The 25,284-nt window shown below is 38.1% G+C and overlaps 1 protein-coding gene across 10 annotated transcripts in view; it reads left to right on the forward strand.

The window, feature by feature from the left end:
• The window catches only part of ATRNL1 (attractin like 1), a 535,879-nt gene that overhangs the window by 443,628 nt on the left and 66,967 nt on the right, over positions 1-25,284 (forward strand). For 6 of the 10 annotated variants that reach the window (XR_004951254.1, XM_036222140.1, XM_036222145.1 and 3 more), the window contains one exon: positions 3,152-3,266. Coding sequence is in view for 9 of the 10 variants with exons in the window: in XM_036222140.1 (XP_036078033.1) it covers positions 3,152-3,266 (115 nt within the window). In the remaining variant the exon portion in view is untranslated. Of the gene's footprint in view, positions 1-3,151; positions 3,267-21,640; positions 22,459-25,284 lie in introns of those variants that run through there. The other 4 variants (XM_036222139.1, XM_036222142.1, XM_036222151.1 and 1 more) reach the window with 1 other exon arrangement.

The raw sequence follows: 25,284 nt of genomic DNA on the forward strand, positions 1-25,284 counted from the left end.
CCTCCTTAAATTGTAATGGCTGTTCCAAGGCCGTCACATAAATCCGTTAACCCCCTAGCCTCTGCAGTTAGGATTTTCAGTGATAAACTCGATTTGTGTGATTTCGAGAAGCGAATCACCCAGTCATTCACTTCGAGAGGGACAGGGGAGACAGGAACAAGCAGTAGTCAGCTTTGCTCGTCAGTCCTCCAAATTTCCAGTGATTCTTGCAGCGGTATTTTCCCAGGACAGGTCAACATGGTGGCCTCACTTTTGGAACGTGTCATTATGAATTTTAAGACCTGTAATCTTGAAAATCCTTATGATTCTAGAAGCTTCTCTGATAACTGTTTATCTTTAATAGCTAAAGAGCAGAAACTGTTTGTCATAGCATCGTTACCCCCCAAAACCAGAATTTGATAATATGAGTTTGATAGTTTTTACAACACTAGAGTGAACGAAGTCTTTAATAAAAGTGCCACATGCTCATTAGACAATGACTGCACATTACATAACTGTCAGTGACGTTTTCTGGCATGGTCTATCACCATCTTCTTGCAATACAACAAATATGTAAATGCCTTGAAGTAAATCACGCTTGCTCAGTGCTATGGGCAAACAAACCCATGCCTTATCTCTTTCAAAGGCAGCCATGGAAAAGCAGGATAAATCACATACTTCAGTGAACATATTATTTCATTGTGAAATGAATTTTCATTCATAGTCATGTGTTTATGACTGAACCAACCAACAAACCTCAAGGTATTAGAAATATCATTCCTGGGGTTTTGCTTGTTTTCTGTTGCATAATTCATTGCTGTAAAGAGTTTTTTCTTTCTTAATTAAAAATCTTTATTGAAAGAGAGATTTGTCAGAGATTCTTTGGAAATAATTTTTTTAATGACATGAATTCCTGCCAGAGTGTCAAAGAGCTGTGGTATACTCACTAATATTTTAAATATGAATAATTCATATTTTTGCTAATATCCTTTTATGAAAATTTTATAGCCCAAAATAGACAAGGTTGTAAGCCAATTTGATTTTCAAATAGAATTATAATCTCCTTTCATATAGCGTATCAATATAAAGAAATCGCTGAAGTTTTCTGTACAATAGCAGTAGAATTAAGAGTTAGAAAATGATTTTAAGGAAGATTTTTGTGAAAGTGGCTTTGGTGGAAGCTTAGTTCCTTTTCATGGTGAAGATATTTCACTGCACTGTCTTTATCTGTTGCTGCATCTCTGAAAGTGTAAAGTATTAAATAATTAAGTCATTTTCCACCTGAAATTTACGGTCTTTTTTTTTACTAATTTTTCTCTTCAGTTGGTGCTTTAAGCAGCAGCATTTAATGTTTCAGACCTTTTCTTCTAGTGTTAAAAACAGCAGAAAGGTAGCCTAACAACAATATCCACTGATGTTCTCTCCAATTGTTTCTTGTTTTTCTAAATCGCCAAAACCAGCGACCGCTGTTTCTTAACTGTTTTTCGTTTTGCTTTGTTGTAATCATAGAAGTCTTCTCTTCTAATTTTCGTAATCAAGTATTTTAACATGACTTTGAATATTTTGAATGGTGCTAGTTATTGCAACAAAAGCTTAACAACAAAACAGCTAAGAAAACCTTGCCTGATGGAGAAATGATAGCTTATTTCTTAGGTGTATTGAAAGAGATTTTGATATTTCTCATGTATCACCATCATTTAACCTAAATTCATTTTATTTTCTCTTAGTGTATTTTAACCAATTGACCTTTACATATATTTTACATTTATTAAATTAGAATAAATTTCAGTAGCTTTGAAATACGGTTCAAAAAATTCATAGTATATATATGTTTTTTAGCCTTGGAATATGACAAGCCTGTTCTCTAAATATTTACCTCATTGGAGAATGTCTGTGCACATATGCTGATTTTGACTTAACATTTTCAAAAATAAGTCTGTTAAGTTAAATGTAAGCTTTAAAGTGTAAAACCATAAATCATGTAACTTGATACAAGTATCGTACTATGGCCTACAGCCTTTTCTTAGAAGATTTTTATGCCCTTTACTTCTAACATCATGGCCACTTTCACCTTTATATTGAAAACTCCCAAAATGTATCTATATGCGGATAATTTTAAAACATGAGATTTATGTTGCTATAAAGGAGAAATCCTTTATAACCACATAAAACTGTTGTCACCAGAAATTTCAGTCAAAGTTTTACACGAAAGAGGACATATTTTATCTTTAATGCCCCATTAAACTTTCTGAATATGGTAGTATTCCAAAATATCCTAGACGAATGACTACATACGTCTATATGTCTTCTGAAAAGTTCAAATGTCGTCAGTGGGAAAAAAAAAAAACTAATCTGTTATAATAATTAAAGCAGTGGCATGTTTTCTTCTATGCAATTTTGCCTTTATGCATAGATGTCGCTTTGATATATCAACCATATCTCATCTTCAGTTTTTTGAGATAAATCGCCAAAATGACCATTTCTACACTAAAATGATATCAAAACCATAGAGACAGTGAAAAGATCACAGGTGTCTAGGGATGGAGAGAGGGAGATGGGGTGAATAGGTAGAACTCAGAGAATTTTTAGGGCAACATAACTACCCTATATGATGGGTACATGTCATTATACATTTGTCCAAACCACCAAGAGTGAACCCTAACGTAACCTGTGGACTCTGTGATTGTGATGTGTCGATGGAGGTTCATCAATTATAACAAATTAAGCACTCTGGTGGAGGATGTTGATGATGTGGGAGGCCATGCACATGTGGGGGAGTGGGTATATGGAAAATCTCTGTACCTTCCTCATAATTTTGCTATGAACCTGAAATCTCAAAAATAATAATAATAAAGTCTATTAAAGAAAAAAAAAACAAGCTAGCAATAGGACAGAGCAAAGAGGACTTTTCAAAAATTGTACAAATATGTACCGATAAAAGTCACCAAGAAAAATATCCTCTGACTGTTAATGACCACCACTACCAAAAATACATATTAACTACAAGAAAATATTAAACTATTAAGAAAATGCAGCGTGCCGTGTCCCAACCATTGGGAATATACAGCTTAGCTGACTGAAGCATAGATAGGAGAAAAGTAAAATAGGAATGTCATGTCCATTATGCAAATTTAAAAGGAGTTGTTTTTTGTTTGTTTGTTTTTGTTTTTAGGGGGCGCCCAAACCCATCGCCACTGAGCCATGCGCTGGGAACAGAGCTGCCGTTCTGACTGTGTTTCTTTGTCTACCACGTGGGTCATCAGGTGCCCCTCCCCCTGGACAGTCAGGTAAGGCAAATGAGGAGCCATCAGCAGTTAAGCAACACATGTTGATTGAACTGAAGAAATAAGCAATACTACCAAATAGCACAGTAAAAATATTTACATGGTTCTAATTTAGAGTATGGTAAAATTTTATTAGGATACAAACGTTCACCCAAATATCTAGATAGCCGCATTGCCATAACTTCACATTTTCCAGTGTTTCTTTTAGAAATACATGTTGAATATGTGTGTGTTTATGTATAATATGCACATGTGTGTATGTCCACGCACGGACACCCCGATTTGTTGTAATTACGAGAAATCTCACTAGTAGGGCGAACAAGTTCTTGATCCTTAGAGACAGTTTCTTTTCTCACGGTACATGTGTCCTATAGGATGCTAAATTATAAACATGATTAGGAGATTGCTTCATAAATATGGAACCAAATTAGGGAACTGAACTCATGCATTTGGAATGTTTAGCGGCGTCAGAGATGACAGCTTGACGCAGCCGTGTTGGTGTGTTTATGGTACCTTCTGCCCAGACAGGTGGACTTCATGGGCCGAGGAACCCTCTCCTCTCGATGGGCACAGCCTGTCTTTCCCTCTGATTCTCCTTTTTCTACCTAAAAAGCATATTTTGAATTGGGGGTAACTGTATGTGTCCTCTTAGAGGTCGTCTCATCGTAGTCGCGTGGTCCACGTTGTAAACATGCTCAGTGTTGAGTGTAACTGGTAATTGGATCACAAACCATGGTTCTGTCTTTCTTTTTGCATATACTATTCCATCTACTTACAATTTTTAATTTTTCTGTCTCCCAGTTTTTTTCTCTAAACAACTCTGAGTGAAATGGATGCTTTTTGAGGGTAAGGGTGATTTCGAGTCTATCTTTCTATTCAATTCCCCCTTAAGCATAAAACAAAGTGCCAGAGATGTGGCAGGTTCTCAGTCACAGTAATTGATGATGAACTCAACCCCCTGTTTATTTTGTCTTTTGTTGGTTCCCTAGTTAGCTTTGACCTTGCTCCTCACTTTCTTGATTTGTGTCCACCCTGACACAAAAATGGAAGTTATACTACATTATACCTTATAAACATAAGATGTTTATATAACAGAATTTTTCTTCTCTATGGGAACAGAGAATTTCCATCACCTTTAGACTTGTCATTTATGGTAGCTGATAATATCTTGTTGCAGGAATTTCTACCCAAAGTTCGTTTTTAGGTGTTTATTCCAAGAAATAAACATTCTCTTCACCTTCTCATTCACTGAATGAATGCCTCCCTCCCCTTTGGGAACCTCCAATGTAAATGGGATGCAGTAAATAGAACAGTTTGGCACCAGTCAGATAAGATGGATAATTATAGGTACTGTGCCCAGCTAATGGAAGTATCGTTTTAAGGCTGGGATGATTTCCAAAACAAACACTTCACTAATGAAAACAAGTCTGTGAGAGATACACACCAAGGTTCTTCTAGATCCTTGACAAGAGGACGTGCCGATGGGCCGAGTGACAGCAGTGGCCAGTGCTCTGTCCCATTAACCTGTGCAACCTTTTCGACTGATTTGGAAGAGCCGAGGAGCAGTGTGAACCATGTCTTCGACTGCGTTTTCTTACGGATGCATTATGATGACTGACTGCAATTCTATCTTAGATGTGCATTGGGCTTCACACAGTGTTTTCCTGTTTGTTTTTTTGTTTTTGTTTTTTTGTTTGTTTGTTTTTTCACATTTGATTCTCCTGACGAGCCTGTAAGATAGTATTATAAAACTCACTTTATAAATGAGGGAGTTGAAGCATAGAAATCTCATATTTCTACACTGAAGAAATAATTGAGTAATACTAGAGTGTAGAGTAAAACAAAACAAAATGCTTATTGCTAATATTCCACATAATTTTTCCTGATGACCTATGGCAGAAGGCTTATTTCTCTGTGATCTATAGCCACGTCTTCACAAACCAAACATTTGGAGGGGTACTGAAAGTGTCTGCAGGGTTAATACAAGTAGCCAAAATCTTGAGCTAACTATCCATACTTTCTATAGTGCCTATAGATTGAACTACATTGGATACCTAAGTGCATAGTTCAGAATGAGCTTTTTTGTTTAAAAAATCCAATAAACTTTTTCTAGCTATCCTTATGGGTAGGAGTAGGAAGACTCTTTGGATCTACTCCTTCAGAAGACAGTATTATCTGCTATCTGCAGTCTGCTCTGAAATACATCAAAAACATGTCTATGACAGATGGATAGTAGGATGGATAGATACACAGATATGTCACAAAGCAAGGAAAGTAAATGTTAATGGGAGAACACTGTTCTTTGTAAAAGTCTTTCCCTGAGGTAAGATTTTTGCAGTAAAATGAGGGAAACAATAAAATTAAAAAGTCCGAACCTTATTAGGGGAAAAAGGACAGTGTCTGTAGAGAGACATTTTCTAGTGGTGTTCACAACTAGGTTTTCCCTAAACGAGCAAAGGCTGACACCAGTCTACAAACTGACTTTTTTCTCTCTTCGTCAAGATATTTGGTGTGTACACAGTCAATGAAAACTCAACGCCTGTGTTCCTGTACTTATCATGGGGCCCTACCCATGGAAAGCGGTTTATAAATGCTTTCGATGATGATGACAGGAGACCTGGGGAGCATGGCCTTGAGCAACCTCTTCCACCTCTGAGCCTCAGTGAACAACACTGAGCACGCAGACTAGAATTAACTCATTGTTTCCCACATCGCTCTCTCTGGGAACCTTATGTCTGAAGAGCCTCCTCCAGTGTCGGTGTGGGGGGCAGTATGAGAGGTTTGGGCAAGTTGAGAAGGCAGAGGAGGAGCTTCAAGGACAGACTCCTGACCCCATCCCCACTGTGTGAAACAGAGGGTACCAGGAGTCTTCTCTTGGTTCTCACGCTATTTATGTCTCCAAATGTTAGCATAGCTAGTCAGTGATTAATTAGCATTAATTATTAGATTAAAGGTCCTCTTCTGGTACTTTGCACAATCTCAAAAATTTTGTGATCAGGCCCTTTTTGGAAATGTAACTTTTTAAATGTCGAGTGATGCTTTTCATCGCGCACTGTTCATTACCATGAAAAAAAAAAAAAAAACAGCGTTTAAGAGAAGGATGAGTGTGCGGCTGTGGAGAAGGCGGATGCATCTATGAGCATGGCGGGTTTCTCTCAGAATTTCACCACTAACAAGTAAGTGATTCAGAAACATTCAGGTGCTAATTTTGGTCAACTCTTTTCAGTAGCAAGCTAGCAATTTTTTTTTTAACTGAAAATATGGCATTGTCTTTGAACTTTCTTCTCTTTCCACCAGCAAGTATTTCAGTGCTAATAATTAGACAGGAACCTTTTAGTGTTGGTTTAAAATTTGTGAAGTCCTTTCTATGGCTCTCATCTTAACAGAGGTCCAAAAAAAAAAAAAAAATGCAGACTCGTCCTGTAGATGACCTCATGTGCTAATCTTTTTCTTTTTTGTTTTTAATGTGATGAATTTATGTGTTTATGAGCAATTCTCCCTCTATGTGGCTAAGAAGAGTAAAGGCAAAACATATTAAATAGGCTTTTTGGCATTCCTGGAGCTGGGCTAATTAGGTCCCTTCTCCCTGGCCCTGTAAACCTGCTGCTTTCTTCCTGTGTTTTCTCTGAGCAACCACTGTCAACCACGCCAGACTCTCTTGGGTTAATGGGAGATTTCTGTTGTTGACAAATGTACACTGTGCAGCCACTTTCTCTTCTGACCTCAGAGCGTTTGAAAAACCGACGTCCCCATGAAAACAGGGCACATCCAGTAACTCTACTGCGTGACACTACACGACCAAGCATGTCTCCAATCACCTCAGATAGCAGGGTCCTCGAGCATCTTAGAATCACATTCAGACAAAATGTAGACAAATAGAGCTCTTCAAAAGCATACGTTGAAAACGATAATGATCGTTGTCATTTTGTGATAAAGGATTATGATTTTATAATTGTGGATTCTCACTAATAGGAAGCAGTTTAACTTTTCTCAATAGCCCAGGTATCCACTACTGAAAAGGAGCTACATGCTTCAACTACAGGTGGAATTTTGCCCTGATCTTGCTTCGTGCTTGATTGACTCTAACATTACCAAAAAGAATACTGCTAGAAAGTCTAAGCTTTTTTAAAAAAAATGTTTTCTTTAAGCTGAAAAGTTTGGGCAGGATGACTATTTTGAAAAATCTAGAAATGTTGTATAATAGTTAAAATGATAGTCTACCCACAGTGTCATGGGTATTGATGACAACAGAGAATGTTGGTTTGATTAAATGAAAAGAGGTGGGAGAAAGAGAACTAGTAATTCATAGCTTTATACACATTATATATTTCATATATATTATATGTTTTATGTACATCTGAGCTTTATATGCACATATACATATAGGTACTTTATATACATTCATTGGTTTACCCCTCTTAATGACTCTGAAAAGTAGCTATTGTATCACAATTGTATCACAAAAAAAAAAAAGAAAAAACAAAAAAACTGATACTTAAGAGAGAGTAAATGACTTGTCCAGCACCAGTACAGAAGTGAGTGAACCAGAATTCGAACCCAGGCTGCCTGGGTCCTCAGCCTGAGAGATGCTCCCTCATCACTTTGCTTCTCTGGACAAGGATACAAAGCGGTCCAGAAAGCCCTCACCCCAGAAAAACTTTTTTATCCAGAGTCAAAGATGAAGGACTTGAAGGATTTGGCTCAGCTTTGGGCTTAAGGGGCCAAGAAGGGTAGATTTATCTTTCCTGGTGATGTAACTCCAAAAATTTATGAAATGCAAATTTGCGCATGGCAGCTTCACATCTGCTAATGCAGCTGTGACTTGGGGTGTGTAAGAGCAATGAGGGGCATGAAGTTACAGGGAAAGAACCTGAGCTTCTATGTGCGAGCTGTGGATTTGCAGCCACAAATCCGGAGGTCAAGATCCAGCTCTGCCACCAACGGGCTATGTGACCAAGGGCAAGTCCACTAGTCTCTGGGTCTTATTTTCTTGTGTATAAAATGTTGGTTTGGGGTTAGATTTCTAGGATGCATCTCTCCCAACCCTACTGTACAGTTCTACTACAAATTATGCAAAGCCGTACCATGTGTGGGTAGGAAGAACAAATAAGTTGTTTCTAAGTGGTAACTTATCTAACTGCTCAGGACCAGTTAAGAAACCATATTCCTGTATATTGCTTCTTAGTGATGAAAAATAATTAACACCACTCCTTAAATTAAAAAAAAATTTTTTTAAATAATTTTATTAATAAAGACCAGTTCCCAATCTTCTCAGCATGTTTGAAAGATATAGATAGTCTGTATTGCCCCCATTTTGGAAGTGAGGAAAAGGAAGCTCATAGCACCAGTGAGAGGTAGAGGGTCTTCGGCAGTGTTGGGGAGACGGGGACTGGGCTCCAGGTCTGCTGGCACTCAGGGCAGTATTTTCTCCGCTGAAGCCAGTTTTGTTTTGTTTTTCTAAGCTAATTTACATTTTCTAGAAGCCACTGGAAACTCTTTTCCTGCCACTATATCTTCACACTTGTAGCAACACACCTGTTGATTGAATCTTTGCACTCTGCTATAGGTGGCTAGAATGAGTAACTACTGATTTTTATCAAAACTTCATTATAAAACTCTGGTAGGTTAGTCACCTTTTAATGTCAAATCCAAATATTTACATCCAGCATTTGTATCTTCATAAAGAAAGAAAAAAGGAGCACTTCGTGGCAAAATAAACTACAAAATTAGGCAGAGAGCCCAGGGAATGACAGAAAGAACAACTGTCTGAGATTGTCGTTAATAATGTGACTCTGTGTCAAAAAAAAAAAGAAAAAAAAAATTTAAAGGCCCTAAAATCAATAGTAGGAAACAATTTTATCTTCTTTCCAAAATACTGTTATTGTGAATATTCATATGCTACTTTTATTCATTCAAGAGATATTTAAAAGTATGTACTATACTGCCAGGCACTTGGTATATGTTAGCGAACAAAATAGAAGGAATTCCTGCTCTCATAGAGGTGATAGCCTGTGTGGAGATAAATAAATCCGAAACAAATAATCATGCAAATAAACCCATAATTATAAATTATTTTAAGTGCTATGGACAAAGGGTAGATAGCGCTGTGAGCGAGATGAAACAAAGCCAGCGTACAATTGCTAAGCATGGTATCTTTCTGTAGTAGTAACAGATAAACACAGCCATTAAAATGCCTTTCCTCGGCTCTCATTTGCCATCATGTCTGTAGTGTTTGACTGTTGGCTGTTCCCCAGCGTACCTCTCCAACTCTAGAAATGTCCCCTCCTCCGGTGTTCTGTGCTCTGATCTACCTCAGGTACCTACTTAAAATTTACTTGGAGATGATGGGTGTGAAGCATCGCCTCTCTGCTCGTCGTCTGCTTCACGTGCCCGCTGATACAAGTGGCGTTCCTGAGGCCGCATCCTTGGCCAATTTTTCAACTTTCTCCACCCTCTTCCTTGAAGATCGTGCCCTCTCCACTCACTTAGGGGGGTTTCTCAGCAGCTGACTTCCAGCTCTGTGCTTCTCCAGCCAACACCTCTCACTTGTGCACCAATAGCATCGTAATCTGGACTTTCTACTATCTAGGTATAAAGTGTTCTTACTTCCCCACTACCATTTCCTATTCCCGAGACCAACTCCTCCCCCAACTTTACCATTGCTGAGTTTGAAATTTTGATGTTAGCTTTCCTTCTTCTCTCTTTCTTCCCTTTTACATCCAAGTAATCACAAAGCTCCATAGGTTTTACTCCTGTAGAGATAGGGCAAACATCCTTTTGACATTCTTCCTCTATTCTTTGTTCAGGCACAGGTTGCCTCTCACCTGGACTTCTGGAATTGTGCCAAAGGAAAGCACAGTTCTGATCATATCACTTTTTTATTCATAAACGTTTACAGGTTTTTTGTTCTGTTTTATTTTTATTGCCCATTGAAGTAAGACCGAACATTTACTCTGGGTGCAAAGGTTCAACTTGACCTCACTTCTGGCTTCTTTCAGGTTTAGCAACCACAGTCCTTGGCAACCCCTACCTGCAAAGCACCACTGGCTGGCTTGGGGCCCTTGGGCAATTACTTTAACCTCTCGGACCCTCAATTTCCTCATCTATAAAATCAGGGAGATGGCTGGATAGAATGTCTTTATCATTGCCGCTAGGCCTGTAATGGATTCCACATGTATGTTTCTTCCTATGATCTCATAAGTGTGTGTGTGTCGTCTGTCATACTGTTTGCTCCTGCCCGTTTTCAAGGCCCCATTCAAATGCCACTTACCCTTCCATGTAGCCTTTTCGAGTTCTTCCGTGCAAACTGGATTTTACGTTTTCATAATTCATATAGAATTCAAGCTACATATCTTGCGGACTAAAATCAAGCCCAACCTTTGATGAAAAATATCTATTGAACTTAATTACTTAGATCTAAGGTTCATGTAAAATTAGAATATTAGTGAAAGATGACCCAAAACAATTTCCAGTGTAAGATGTACTAAACCTATCACAAAGTTGCTCTATTTTTAGGATTTAAACTTTGATTTCTCTTTTGGATATAATATTTATAAAACCATTTTATTTACGTTTGAAAAAGTACAACTCAGTTCTATCCTTTATGACCAGGAAAAATAATTTCAAATATTACGGAATAAATTCTACATATTAGTTGTACTCAGTACAGATAAACTCACGAAGTATATCTGGCAAATAAAAAGAATCAATGGCTGTTGTTGTTGGTATTATTCACGCACACCACTTACTGTGACTCTATTCAGCGTTTACTATTATTCTTTCGCTTTCACTTTTCTTTCGCAGGCGAGGAAAATTAACTCATGGAGATTAATAACTTGCACGTATGGCGTCATAGTAAATAGAGATGGCGCCAGAATTTAAAACCAGAAAATTTCACACCATAGTGCTCTTTCCAAAAAAAAGACTTTTTTTTTTTTTTGGAGGAGGGGGGATTTTTTGGTTATGCTCAAAGACCATTTAGCCGTACACTTTTTAGGATAACACAGCCTTTTCCTTCTCCAGGGCCACCGTAGAGTGACATAGCTGTTGTCCTCCCATTCGATATTTAAAAATTTATCTTTGTGCCTTTGTTGACAGAAATTGATTCATGTGTAAAAAAATCAAAGGAAAAAAAAAAGGTTAAGGAACTTGAAGAACAGTGACTAATTAAACATGCTGCCGAAGTGAGTGAAATACCCAAAAAGTTAACTCAAATACTTTCAAAATAGAACAATTGGAAACAATCTCACATAAAAAGTCAGAATTCATAGACATGAAAAATGAGGCCACCTGCACTGAAAGCATTTCCAACACATTTTTCTTTTTTTTCTTTTCCCACCTGCCACCCTTTCAGGTATTTCTAGAATTGATTGGTAAATAATTATTATGGTCAGAGAGAAAAATAGGAAAAAATAAGCAGCTCAACAAATCACCTTATAAAGTTAAATGGGAAAATCAAGGTTTGTTTGGAATAACCAAGCTGCTTTTGCAGCAACAAAGCAAAATAAGAATTTTGTAGGTATGAATAAAGAGTACAGGCTAAATCAGCCCCCTCCCCCAGTGTTTCTTATGATAGCTAACACCAAAGTCCACATACAAAATTGCCAATTAGGAAGGCATTTTAGTTTTAACTGATCATGACTTAAATAGTCCTGCTTTATATAGGTTTAGAGAAATTTAGCAGAAGCCTACCCCATGCATTTAATAAGGGTGGAAGAGTAATCCTGAATGTCAGAGAATTTTAGAATTTTTGGAGCCTCAGGAATCATCTAGTTCTGTCCTACATTTTGCAGAAGAGAAACCTGGAGATCCAGAGATGAAGAGACACCTGACTGGGGTCAGGGCATTTGTAGCTGAGCGAGGACCAGAACCACGATCTCCGGATCTCTCGTACAGGGAGGGATGTACCTACCCCTCCTTGTGTTTATTATGCCATGTTGCAAAACCTAATCAGAGAACGAAAATAATAATAAACCACTTCTTACGAGAATATAGCGTTGCATAGCTTTTGATACCAGTGCCCGGAAGTGGCAGACGGAAGGAACTCCCTAGGTCCAGACAGGAAAATTAAGTAACTTGAGAAAATATTTCTTCTTGTCAGCAAATTGACAAAATGCTAATAAAACATAGGTCAAGGGCCCTGGGAATTCCTTCTTGTCACATCAGCGTTTTTCTGGGGATCGCCTCAATGGCCCAGTGATTCCTGAGCCAACACATTGGAAGTATGTTCAAGTTTTGATAAAAATTCTTTATTGTACTGATAACCGATTTAATCTCAGATCATACCATTTACTGTAAGATGGTGCCACAGTACCTATCAAAGGCATTTTTGAGTCTAAATGGGTCTTCATTCTTAATTAAAAGCCCAGTGGAATACAAGCATCAACAACAGTAGTGTTGTGATTCTAACTTACTAAGGTAACCACTAATCGTAATGGCATTAACTCCTTAAAGCCAGAATGATCTTGCTTGAAGGGCTTTTACAGAAAGATTTAATGGCCTTCGGAAAAGTAAGTAGTTTACCTCCTTTGATCCAGGTTATTACTTGCAAATGAGCATAACCCCTGTGAAGTGGGCCAGCATCATAACTGGTGGGCCATGAGTCCAGAGCTGTCACACAGATAAGGCACTGGCAAACTTCAGAGAGAGCCCACGTTCTTCCTCAAGGGCCGGGAGGCAACGCTAGCCCTCAGGACTTCAAGCGGTTGGTTTGACCGGGCCTTCCTGGTCCCCAGGCTCATCATTCAGAAGCCTTGGCGGAATCAGTAGATTCTCGCCCCACTAACCTGCTGTCTGACATAATTTCAGCTGCACCTTGAAGGCCCTAAAAGTCTGGCTGCACTGACCATACATTTGGTCTCATTTATTCCGCGAGCCAGGCAAGGATCATCAAATCAATAACAGGACCGTGCCATCTGCTTTCCCCTTGCTCACCATCGTAATGAAAAATGACTCCTTAAGTGTTCTGTGAGGCAATTAGCTCTGAATGTAAAGCCGTAATGGGGAAAGGCCGAGTCGCATTTGTATTCAAAACTTTACTAGTAAAATGGAAAGGAAACTGCTGTCCATATTAATAGATACATAAAATGTATAAATGGGGTAATTTGGTATCACTCTATTTATGCATAATATTATACAACCGCAGAAACAGAGATGGGAAGGGCACCGAAATGACATCTGGCTTATCCAGCTGCCTGCAGCCACAGCTGGTGGCCCTGTCCAGAATCGTCCTGGACAGACAATTTCTAAAGCCCTTCCAAAATGGCATGCCCATAACTTCCGGTACTAATTCATCCTGTTATTTAACAGTCTTCGCTGCAATTTGATCCTATTTTCTTTTGTTTTCTTTTTCTCTTGTCCTCGTCTCTCCAGAAATAGAGACCAGCTGACTGTGCTCCTTGTAATAATCCATCACATGGCAGAAGGCAATTTTGAAATCACCTCCCAACCTTTAGTTCAAGTTCAGACCAGTACTCCCAGCCTGCCTACCCTTATTGGGAGAGCCTGTATCTTCCAGGTTGAGTCACCTTGCAACCCTGATATCATTAGGTCAAAACCATGGAATAGAAGGGGACTCGAGGTTATCCTGTCCCTTTGTTTTACAGATGAAGAGACTGAGGTTCACCTGAAGAGACTGCCTTCGAGGTCACTGCTGATTAAGTGGCAGGGCCGGAGCGAGAACCCAGGGGGCTCTCTGCAGCTTTGCTCTCATGGTTTCTTCTCGGTGCCTAACCTCTCATTAAAATCCGCTGCCCTGCCTTGCCGGTCACTTTCCACTTGCAGTTCTGTAGGACTCCTCAGCGCCTTCCAGACCTTTGCTGCCATTCTGCCTTTCGTATTGATGCCCACTTTTTTCTTGCACAAGAAAAGGGAGTAGTTAGTTTTAGTTAGCTTCTCTGATGTTCTTAGGTCATTTTTGAGGTGGAATCCTATCTTTCTAAATGCTATTCTCATGCCCTGTGCCTCACTTCTGTTATCTGCAAATAGGATGATTTTAATGAGATGTTAAATACCTCGCACTGCTAGATTCCGAAGTGACTTTTAAAATTCCACTTGTTACGAATACGCCACACTCTGTCCCTTTGCACCTGCTAGTCTCTCTGCCTGGACTGTCCTCCCCTACATGCTTTTTCTCCACCAAGAGAATTGCTAATTCGGGGGTCCCCTCCTCTGTGAAACTTGCCCTCCGTCCACTACTTTATTTTTTTTTCTTTACTATAAAATTTACTATAAAATTTTTATTACAATGTCCCCGTCCTACCCAGACAAACTAAAGGCAAGGATTTCCCCCTTATTTATCATTATATTTCCAGAGGCTCAGTGGTGCCTAGAGCATAGTTGTAACTCAGTCTGTTTACTTATTTACCTCCGCTCTCTTACTCACCTGTCTTTATTCATGCTTACTTCCCAGAGTCCAACTCTTAAGCCAGCCGTAAATTCATAATTTCACCTGCATTTTGTCTGTGGACTTTTTATATGTATCTTACTATAAATTAATTCTAGGTGCTTCTCAGTTTTTAAAAACAAAAACCTCCTTAACTCTGCTCTAAAACTTGGCTCATGAAGTAGAATTGAAAACTTTGCTCTGGTTACAAGTGATTTCTGACTAGTTAACTAGGGCTCTTGTTTCAGCTCCATCCTAGACACCTATGTGTCACAAGCCATGTTAGTCATTTTGCAGAATGTCATTTTTTTTTTCCTATGTTCAACATATTTCTTTGGGTCTTTTGTCATTTTTTTTTTTTCATGTATAAAAATCTCACTTTGATTATTTGGTCATTCATAAAATCATTGTTCGATCATTTATTTCTAAGACCATCCTTTTTCCTGTTCTTAAAAGTAATATTTTATGGGCTTTTCTTCATTCTTGGAGCTTTAAGGAGGATCGGAGTCCCTTCTACTTTTCTTGGTGGCCTGGGTGCAAGTCATTTAGGCTCTGTTTCTTCTGTGCAGACCATCTGTTTACAGCCTCTTCTGATTCGTGTTTGGCTATGTGGCTTCTATATCTTTCGTTGCAGTTTTTAGATCACAGTTGTTCTTTAAGACTGATATTTTTCAAACACTTTGGGTCTCTCTCTTAAGCACTCTTTGTTATTAGTCTTTTCCCTTGGATGTGAAAACAAGTCAGTCTTTTTAAAGCTATCTTATGCTTAGTACATTACAGATTATGTTCTATTTCCCTTTATACCTCCGGTGGGTCACGTTAGTCTTTGCGTTAATCCTTTTCACTTTCCCCAACACTTTAGAACCATCCTCTTTTCCTAGGCTTCTTAGGTGATGTATAGTCTTATTAGGGTGCTCCTACGTTCCCTTTTAGCTCTTTGTGCAGTTCCTATCTCCCATATAAGCTTCCCTTCAATTTTTTTCCCTTCTGCATTCAAACGATTAAAACAATACTGAGATATTTCTTGCTTACCACTTCTTCACTTATTATGTTGTTGAAACATACCATTTCTTCACCTTTTATGTTGGTGAAAATTTAAAAAGTATGACAACACACTGCCGATGAGAATGCAAACTGGTACGGCCCCATCGAAGGAGAGTTTGGCAATACCTTACAAAACTACACTTGTGCTCTGTTGATCCAGCAATCCCACTTCTAGGAGTATATTCTAAAAACCACCCCCAGCAACGTGAAAATACCCACCCATGTGTTGGTTATACTTTTCAGCATTGTTTGTAATCACATAATGTTAGAAACAATGTAAATGACCATACATGGGGAAGTAGTAGAATACGGTACATCTATAGAGTTCAGTGCATCAAAAAAAAAAAAAAAAAAGGGGGGGGGGATGAGGAAGATCTCCGTGAACTGATATCAAATTATTCCAGAATATATTAAGTGATAATGTACAAAAAAAAAATGAGAATGCTATCCTTCATGTAAGAAATATGGAAAGCATACAGATATATCTATTCAGTTTTGCAAAAGGTTGTAAGAAAGAGATAGCAAAAACCATTGAGATTTGTTATGTACAGGAAGTTGAGTGGAATTGTAGAATAATGGAGGGAGTAGTAGGAATGAGGAGGAATGACACTTCTTTGAATATACCTTTTTATATGCCTCCGAGTCTTAGAAACATAATGTATTACATACCCAGTAAGTAGACGCATAAAGTTAGGATGTAGAAAAGCCAAAATGGAATACAAACTATGAAAAAATGAGCCTAAATGTATTACAAATGAATAACAACCTACACTGAGGATAAGGAAGAAAAGAGCAACCTAAGTAACTTTAAAAAATAGTATTTTGACTAAGGCTAAAGGCAAAAAGAACGATACGCAAACATTGTACTATAGTTAATACATTTGTTTCTTCTGGAGACCAGCATGGGTTAGCAATTCTGATGCTACTTTATGTTACGAATGAACAAAAAGTAAATAAATTGTGGATAATGAGAGCTGGGTTTCTCGCTGTCAGAGAAAAAGGATACATGTGAGGGAAGTGAGAAGGATGGAATCAGTTCTGTGGTACTGTATTGGAATTGGGGGGATCAGGAAGAACTCAATCACATACAGGTAGCCAGATGTATATAGAAATACAGATGTGTGAGTGTGGGTTAGTATACATATATGTGTTTCTTAGCCACGTCCACTGAGAGGAGCTGGAAGCAGCGATACCTCGGTAGCGATGAACACACTTAGCACCTGTGTCTTGGTTTCTGATCCCTGCTCTCCAGTAAAAGGAACCAGGGCTTTTTAGAGGAATGGCTGACTCTAAGGTTAGGAAGGGAAGTTGCATCTGGGACACCTTACAGTTCCAGAAAGAAAGTGTTCAAAACCTATGAAGACATGTTGAAAAAACACAGGAGCCCACCTGAAGGCACAGTTATCAAAGCTGGAACAACTTGAACAACAAAACAAATAAGCTTAAAATTGGATTATAAGTCAAAGAATAAATTAATATCCGATATTACCATAGATACATAATTGAATAAATAAATGAGAGGGGAAGGGCATCTCTCCCTTGTAGTGGAATTCAATGAATATATAAAAATAAGGGAAATAGAAAAATCACCAAGAGACAAATAGCATGGTAGTAATTACTGTAGACAAGAACCACTAAATTAATGGGAGACAACATAATGTAAAACAGTGCATTTGCCTGCCTCGGAGTTTCTTCCCATAAGACAGTTAAGTTACAAAGGGGAAACACAAATTTACAGTAGAAAAAAATATAACAAAGGTGACCTTATCTAAATGATTAAGGTTAATATCACCAGTAATAAAACATATAGATGATATGTTGGACTGAAAAGAACAAAACATCACTTCTGAGGTTAAATGCACAACACAGATGTAATAATGACAAAGGACCAAACAAATCCACATTGAAGAACAGGCTGCAAAACGAAGTGACCACAACGACCCTTCACCAATGTCAAGATCATGAAAGACAAAGACGGAGGAATTAACACCGATCGGGGACTAGCAAAATCTGCGTGCAGTGGAGATCCCGAATTAAATCCAGGACCAGAAATAAAACATCAGTGGGAAAACCAGTGAAATTCAGAAAGTTCTGTAGATTACTGAGTACTACTCTATCAGTGTTAAGTTTCTGGTTTCTATAATTGTACCATGACTATTTAAATTTAGGGGAAGCTGGGTAAAGGGTGAGAACGCTACTCCTTTGTAACTTTTCTGCAAGTCTTAAATTATTTCAAAGTGAAAAGTTAATAAAAAAAACTTTCACACTTCTTCTGCAAATGGGTCATATTCCTAAAGTTAATCTATACGTCGCAGGCTATATTTTCTCATAGAAATGATATTTACCTGGTTATATGGTTCTTGGGCTTGCCCTCAAGAACTTACTTAACCTAGAATTTTTGTATGTATGTATATCTCTGTTCACTAATTATCCTCACTGTATTCTCGAACATATTCCTTGGGAGAATGATTACTCATTGCCAGGAATATTGCTACTTGTCACTCTAGAAAATGCTACACAGAGTTGCCTAGATGCAAAGCAGCAGAGTCATAAACCTGCTCTTGCAATTTGGGGTGCCTGTCCTTGTGACTTTCAGTTTGGGGCTCAAATTTTAAAATCACTGTTTTCTCTTTCTGTGATTCGGCAGCCACGTGAGCTTTTTGCGCCTCCGTTTCAGCTACCTGAAAATATGGCTGTCATACTCTTTGGAGCTCTTCCTCAGTATTTCCAAGGTGAACCTTGTATATTCCACGTAGTTTATATTAAATCATGCCATCCCCAAAATACCTGCAAATTTGGTGAAAATCTAGTTAGCCATTATTATGTGACATGTTCACATACAAATGAAACTCTAATTTCTTAACTTATCATAACAAAATAACCCTAAATATAGCCACAATTTACTGAACACCTGCCATGTCCAGCCGCTATCCCAAGTGCTTTATATATCTATTAAACCATTTAATTTTCTTACCTACAACCCATGGGGGAAATTATCCCTGTTTTACAGCTAAAAAAAAAAAAAAAAAAAAAAAAAAAAAATCCAAGCCACAGAAAGGTCATTTTACTTGCAAAAACTGTTTTACTTGCAAAGATATTAGAGCAAGCAAATTGTAGAGTTGATTTTAGAGGCGAGTCCGTGTGACCCATAGGCTGAGCTGCCCTATTGTGGATGTCTCGGAGGCCCCATCTGCCAGGCCACTCACGCATTTATCAGAGACACTGAAAATGAATAAATCTTGTGGATGTCCCCGTGCTATCCTCTTGAACTTTTCCCTTGATTCTTGAACTGCACGTTCAGCTTTATTTTGCTCATTAGAACATCTTGTTCTTAAAATACTAACTTTTAAGTATCGTGTGGATTTTTTCCCTCTAATTCTGCATTCGAACTTTAAATCCTATTTGATGAGCAAATCAGAAAGCATCGGACTTCTGAGGAGCAGCGTTAATAAAAGCTTAAAACAAGATGAAATATACTTACTGAAGTATTTGTACTTATAATGTATTACTATATTTTTTGTTAAAAATTTGAAAAAAAATTTAAGTAAGCACCTCAAGACCATGATTAAACTAAGAAGCTATTTCTATTAAAAATATCTGTAAATTTTGTTGAAATGGATATGTACTAATCCACTATTGGGGGTGGGACTCTTAATGCAAATGTCATTTCTATTATGGACTTTTTTTAATTTAGAAAATATATTCAGTAGGCTGAGTATATGTCCAAAATTAGCACAGACAAACGGACACACACGTACACACACACACACACACACACACATCCCAACAACAAACAAAAACCTCTGTCATTTACTGGATATTTACTATGAGTTAGTTGTCATAATTGTTTTCTTATATTTTTTCATTTAATCTTGTAATAATCCTATAACTTAGTTACAATGTGTGTTTTACAAGTTAGGAAGCTTGAAGTTCAAAAACTTGCCAATGATTTAGAGAGCTAATAACAAAAAAAATTAGGATTTCAATCCAGTTTTTTTGTGTGACTCTAAAGTTTATGCCTTTAATCCCCATACTCTAAAGTTTTTCTGACAGGTCACTGTTAAATATAGCATAGAAAACTCAGAAGGAAAAAAGGCACTTACATGAAATATGTTAAGCTTACATTTAATTTGCACTATGTTATGATTTGAAAAAACAAAGAGCAAAAAGAAAGCAGGGCTTTTAAAGAGCGATTCAGAGATGAAATGTTATTTTATCTTTTGTCCCAGAGCATGTCAGATTCAAGCCCAAGGCTTCACTGCTGAGGATGCACATCCACTCTTGTGTCCTGTAATTGGTCAATTTACATCCTGTGTGTCACCACCGGCAGCTTAAGAAAGGCACAGATGTCAGTTTTAGGAAATCCTATGAATTTGGGGCTGGCTCAAACTAATTTGTCCAATCGATAAAATGCTAATGAAAAAAATAAATCTAAACCTTTACCATAGTAACTCTGAATTCTGCCTACAAAGATTAATGTAACTGCCTTTCTGAAGTCCTTAAATTATCACACAGTTAAAAAAAAATCCTTTAGAAACATATTTGTCTTTTATAAAAATGATTAGTGTTGAACCAGTAATGTAAAGATTAACAGAAATTCTAGTTTAAATGTTAGCAGTTTTATAAAACTAAATTCCACTGTTACATTTTCTTAGAACAATAGAATCCCCTATTGTTACTTGTTGGCTTTAATGTTATTTTGAAAACACATCTAGGGATTTCAGGCAACCAACTGCTTAAGCATTATAAACATCTCTTTAATGTGATACAGTCAGAGGAAGCTTCCATTTATTTGCACTGTCTTTAGTAGCTAAAGAATGGTACCACACAAGGTCAAAGACTGCTTACTGGAAGCCGCAGCCTAGCAGGCTGCTTAGTTAGGTTCCTGGTATGCTTTTTTTCTCCCTAAACTGTCCCTCTCCTCTCTTCCAATCTCAGTTTCATTAGCATAACAGGGTCAGACAGCTAGAGTGCATCTTGCTCAGCCCCCCACCCCATCCTTTGTAGCTTCCATCTCATATTTTTAAACATATCCATAGATTGACACTACACAGATTCTCATCATAATAATTTCCAGATCTTAATTTCCTTTTAGTATTCGAAATGTGACTAGTGTGTGATTGATTTTTGTATAAACATACTGGAGCTTGTACTTTGAATTGGCTGCTGTGCCCCTTCAAGGCTGTTACCTTGGATGGTTAAATAGACTTATTCCAGCCGTAGGAATCCAGCTCCTGCCCCTTCCTTCTCATTCAGCTTCTTCCTAGCCGACCTTCATGTACAATGTCTATTATCATCAACTTCATTTACTCCCCAGCCCACAGTAACCTGACGTCAACAGCCACTTCTCTATTAAATCTCTCTGCTGAGGTCACCGGTGACCTCCATATCTCATAATGGGGGCGATTTGGTCAACTCTCATTTTCCCTAACCCACTCATTACACGAAAAATTGCCTGTCTGCCTCCCTAACTAGACTGCGTGCTCCATGCAAGCAGGGACCATCCTTCTTTATCACAGCATCCTCTACGTCCAACACTGCCTGACACAAAAGGCCCTCAGTACTTAGCTCGATGAGTGAATGAATGAATGAATGAATGTGTTCTTGTATTTTGTTCCTCTGATTTTTCATATACAAAAACAGAAGACCTAAAGAAGGGGTACGGTCTGCCCAAGGTCATACAGTTGGCTATTGATAGAACTAGCACGTGACCCCAGGTCTTCTAACTCCCAGGCCAGTTGGTTTCCTACCATGCTGACATTGCTCAAAATAAGGCCTGGCTTCCTCTTTTGAATTGCTTCCAAAGCCCACAGTATGTGCTCTCGAATATACTTAGTGACAAATCTGTACTCACCTGATCGGTAGCTTCGCTATTTGGAATCTTTCTCATGTGAACAGGAGTCTCTGGGATCTGGCCTCAAACCACCTTTTTCATTCTCACCACCTGCAGGGCCTTCACGCCACAGAAACGGCACGTTCACTGTTTCTCGTACAGAGTCTGATGTCCCCAGCGCCAGGCCATTGTTTATGATGTTCTTCTTCCACCCCCAAAATGTCCGCATCCTGCTCATCTTGGTTCTTGGGTCATGTTCTTTCCAAAACAGGGATTTGAGCTGTGAAGACAGAGGGAGGAAGGGAATGGGCCTTGATTGAGCACGTGTTTTCACACATCGTATATCATTTTATCTCACTGAATGGAAACCGGGACATGCATGGGGACTTGGTGTTCAGCAGAAAGTCAAGAGGAAGGGCCAGTGAGCATGACAACCTGTAACGCATTACAAAAGCCTGTGAAGGTGCGTGTAAAAGGACACCCCAGCTTAGTTTCAGCCTAAAGAATTGAAGACCCCATTGCGGGAGCACTATCAGAGGCAGAGTAGTTTGCTTAAAAAAACATGCATCGCGTTGATTTGACTCTGTTTATATTTGTAGTAAGTAGCCAGTGATCCTCAACTTTGTGGGAAAGAGCTATATGAGATCGGTAATCAGGTGTTTATATCCATACGTGTACTTGTGAATACACAACCCCACACGCGGCTCCTGAGGACTGAGGAGGTGGAGGAGCTTGCAGGGGGATCGAAATACTTCTTTTGGAAAAGGGAACCTCTTTCCTCTCCTGCTGCCCAGTGCCCCCATCTGCCCACCAGTTCTTCTCCCTCTTGCTCATGGGTATTTATGTTTTATTGATTGGTTTTCTGATTATAAAATTAATGCCCTTTTTTTTTAATTTTAGAAAATTGGGAAAAGAGAAACCATAAAATTTTACAACACAGAGATAACCAACAAAAGACAGATTTCCTCTCAGGACTTTAGACATATTTAGATTTTTCTCTTGTTATATAAGTGGCATCATTTTTTAAATGAAGTTCTGTATTCTGCTTTTTCACTGAATGTCACATAATCAGTATTTCTCTGTGTCATTAAAAATTCTTCAGAAATATTTTAATGACTGCATAATATATTGCATTTTATGGGTGTATCATAAACTTCTTAGTCTCCTCTTCTTAGCTCTTTATGTTGTTCCCAAACTGCTCCTGTTTCTTCGTCCTTTTTTTTAATTTTCCCTTTTTTTTTTTTTTTTTTTTTTTTGCTGGTGGAGATTGTTGTAAATCATGCTGTGATAAGATTCTCATGCAAAACTTTTGTCCATGTCTCTGATTACTTCCTTAGGATGTACTACTAGTTCTGAAACTGAGAGATAGAAACCTTTTTTTTTTAGGTTTTCAATACATACTATTAAGTTGCTTTTCAGGAAAATTTAGCAATTTATTTTCAGCCAACTGAGGCATTTTGAATGTCATGAAAACCACTGAGATAAATTAAGACCCCATCCCCTCCCTAATGAAAATGCCCATGGGACATAGGGAAACAGTCAGATTCTACAACCAAGGGATTATTTGACTAGTGACAGGTCCCTGCATTCAGCACACCAGGAGTGTCAGTGAAGGCCTGGTAGAGGAAGAGTGGAGGAGAAATCCTCTGCAGTTAAGACAAGGTCACCCATTAGCACATGAAGAAAATGGCACTAAAAGTTTACCAATATGTCTCCAGTGCATTTGAAGGCATGCGCATTATTATTTATGCTCCACCTGCATCTTAAAAGCTTTTGAGGGGAGTGCTGCGCAGCTGGGACCCTTCCTGATGGAGCATTCCTCTAGCTCTCCAACCTGCCCAACTGAGTAACCAGACCCCAAAACAGAGATCATTATCCCCATGTTCAGTGGGGCCTAACCCATCCACCCCTACTTGATCACCGATGATATCATGAACATCTTTATACATCTATCAAGCTTTTATGAAAGACAGTAAAACATTAAAATGGTTAAGAGCGTGGACTCTGGAGCCAGACTGCCCAAGTTTTAATTCCTGGCTCTACCATTTAATGGTCATGTGAAGTTGGGCAGGTTACTTCACATGTCTGTGCCTTAGTTTTCTCATCTCTAAGTTGAGGATGATAATAGTTCTTTCCTTTAGAATTATCACGAAGAGTAAATGAGTTAATACATGTAGGGCACTAGGAACTTTTTCCTTAGTACTCAGGCTCATAGTAAGTGCAAAATAAGACTCCTATTTTTATTATTTTAAGTTGCTAAGAATTAATTTCAACAGAGTAACTAATATTGGATAATAAAAATATTTTAAAGCAATTGGCTTGGACTCTGTGGATAAAAGTAAAGCTTTTATGTAACTAGATTCTCAAGGATATTCTGATCTGTCCCTGAAAAGTTTTTGTTTGTTTGTTTGTTTTGTTTCATTTTGTTTTTCTGACAGTCATGCTTCGTAAACTTTTCCATCTCCTGAACTATTTGAAAACAGTATCTTATACTAGACACAGAAATCATTAGCATTACTGTCCCATCTGACACTCTTTCCTTTAATGTGAAAGTCACAAATATGCTTTATCATCAGACATTTAGAAAATCTAGCCCGCTATTCTATCTGAGGCAAGGAATTTCTTAAATCAATACTGAAACACCATAGAACTTTCCCATAATCTCACAAGCCAAATATATCAGTGGCAATGACAACAAAAAGTATATTTCATTTCAGAAATTTTTTTTAGCCATATCCTTTCTGCTGGATTCACCTGGACAGATCTCACTGAGGTTATCAGTGTGTTTAGAATTCGACAGTTCTAGCCCTGGAAAAGCTTGGTCAGATTCATACATATATATATGTTTATTGGACTTCCAACAATGAACCGTTTGAAATCTAATTCCACTGAATGATCCTGGTGAACAGTGCGCTAAATGAAAATGCTTTCAAGTAAAGAACTGTCGAAAGATTCAGGAACTGCTTGACCAGCAGAAAGTGGCCATGGACTTGAGAGTCTATAAACTCTGGGCCATCATGGATAATTGAAAGTCATAATCTTCCAAAGAGCTTTAATTGAATATTCAGAAATCTGTATGAAAATAAACTGAGTCAACTAAAGAATAAACACAGCTAAACTAAGCAATATAAATCTTCAAAAGAAGAACCCTAATTAAAAAGATATATTGCACTTCCTGGACTTCGCCATTCTGGTTGTTTTCAATATTATGCCACTGGGAAAATTCAGCTGTTTCTAATCAAATAATTTAAACTCCCATGCTGGAGCTTAAGGGTGAGTTCTCCCATTTTTCTCTTGCTGCTTGTTTGGGGGATAAAGCAGTACAAATTGTTCAGACACCAATCAGATTTATCATCCTGTGCCTTTTGATGACATCCATCTGTTTATCTAAGAAGCCATTAAAGACTTATTGAGTTACAGCACTATGGAGAAAATTGGGTTATCATCTATGGTTAAATCCAATTCTTGCATCTGCCATCTTTTCAGCTTATGTGGTGTATTCTGAAATTACCCTGACTTGCAGACCTACACTACAAGAATACATTTGCTTCATCGCCTTTTTTTATGTCATTTCTCGAGAATTTCTAATGCATGAGCAATTTGTGGTTCAGGAAAATGTTGACAGAAAGATGTCAGTGCTTTCTCTTGTTAAAAGTTCAAAAGCCTAATAGGGACTGTGCCAGCTTAAAAGTCTTATCCAAAAGTGAGCACTGTTCAATTCTGAGCTTTGTATTTAGTCTAGGCTATTCAAAAAAAAAAAA

The sequence above is a fragment of the Rousettus aegyptiacus genome, unplaced genomic scaffold, assembly GCF_014176215.1.
Source record: "Rousettus aegyptiacus isolate mRouAeg1 unplaced genomic scaffold, mRouAeg1.p scaffold_m13_p_6, whole genome shotgun sequence".
Taxonomy (NCBI): domain Eukaryota; kingdom Metazoa; phylum Chordata; class Mammalia; order Chiroptera; family Pteropodidae; genus Rousettus; species Rousettus aegyptiacus.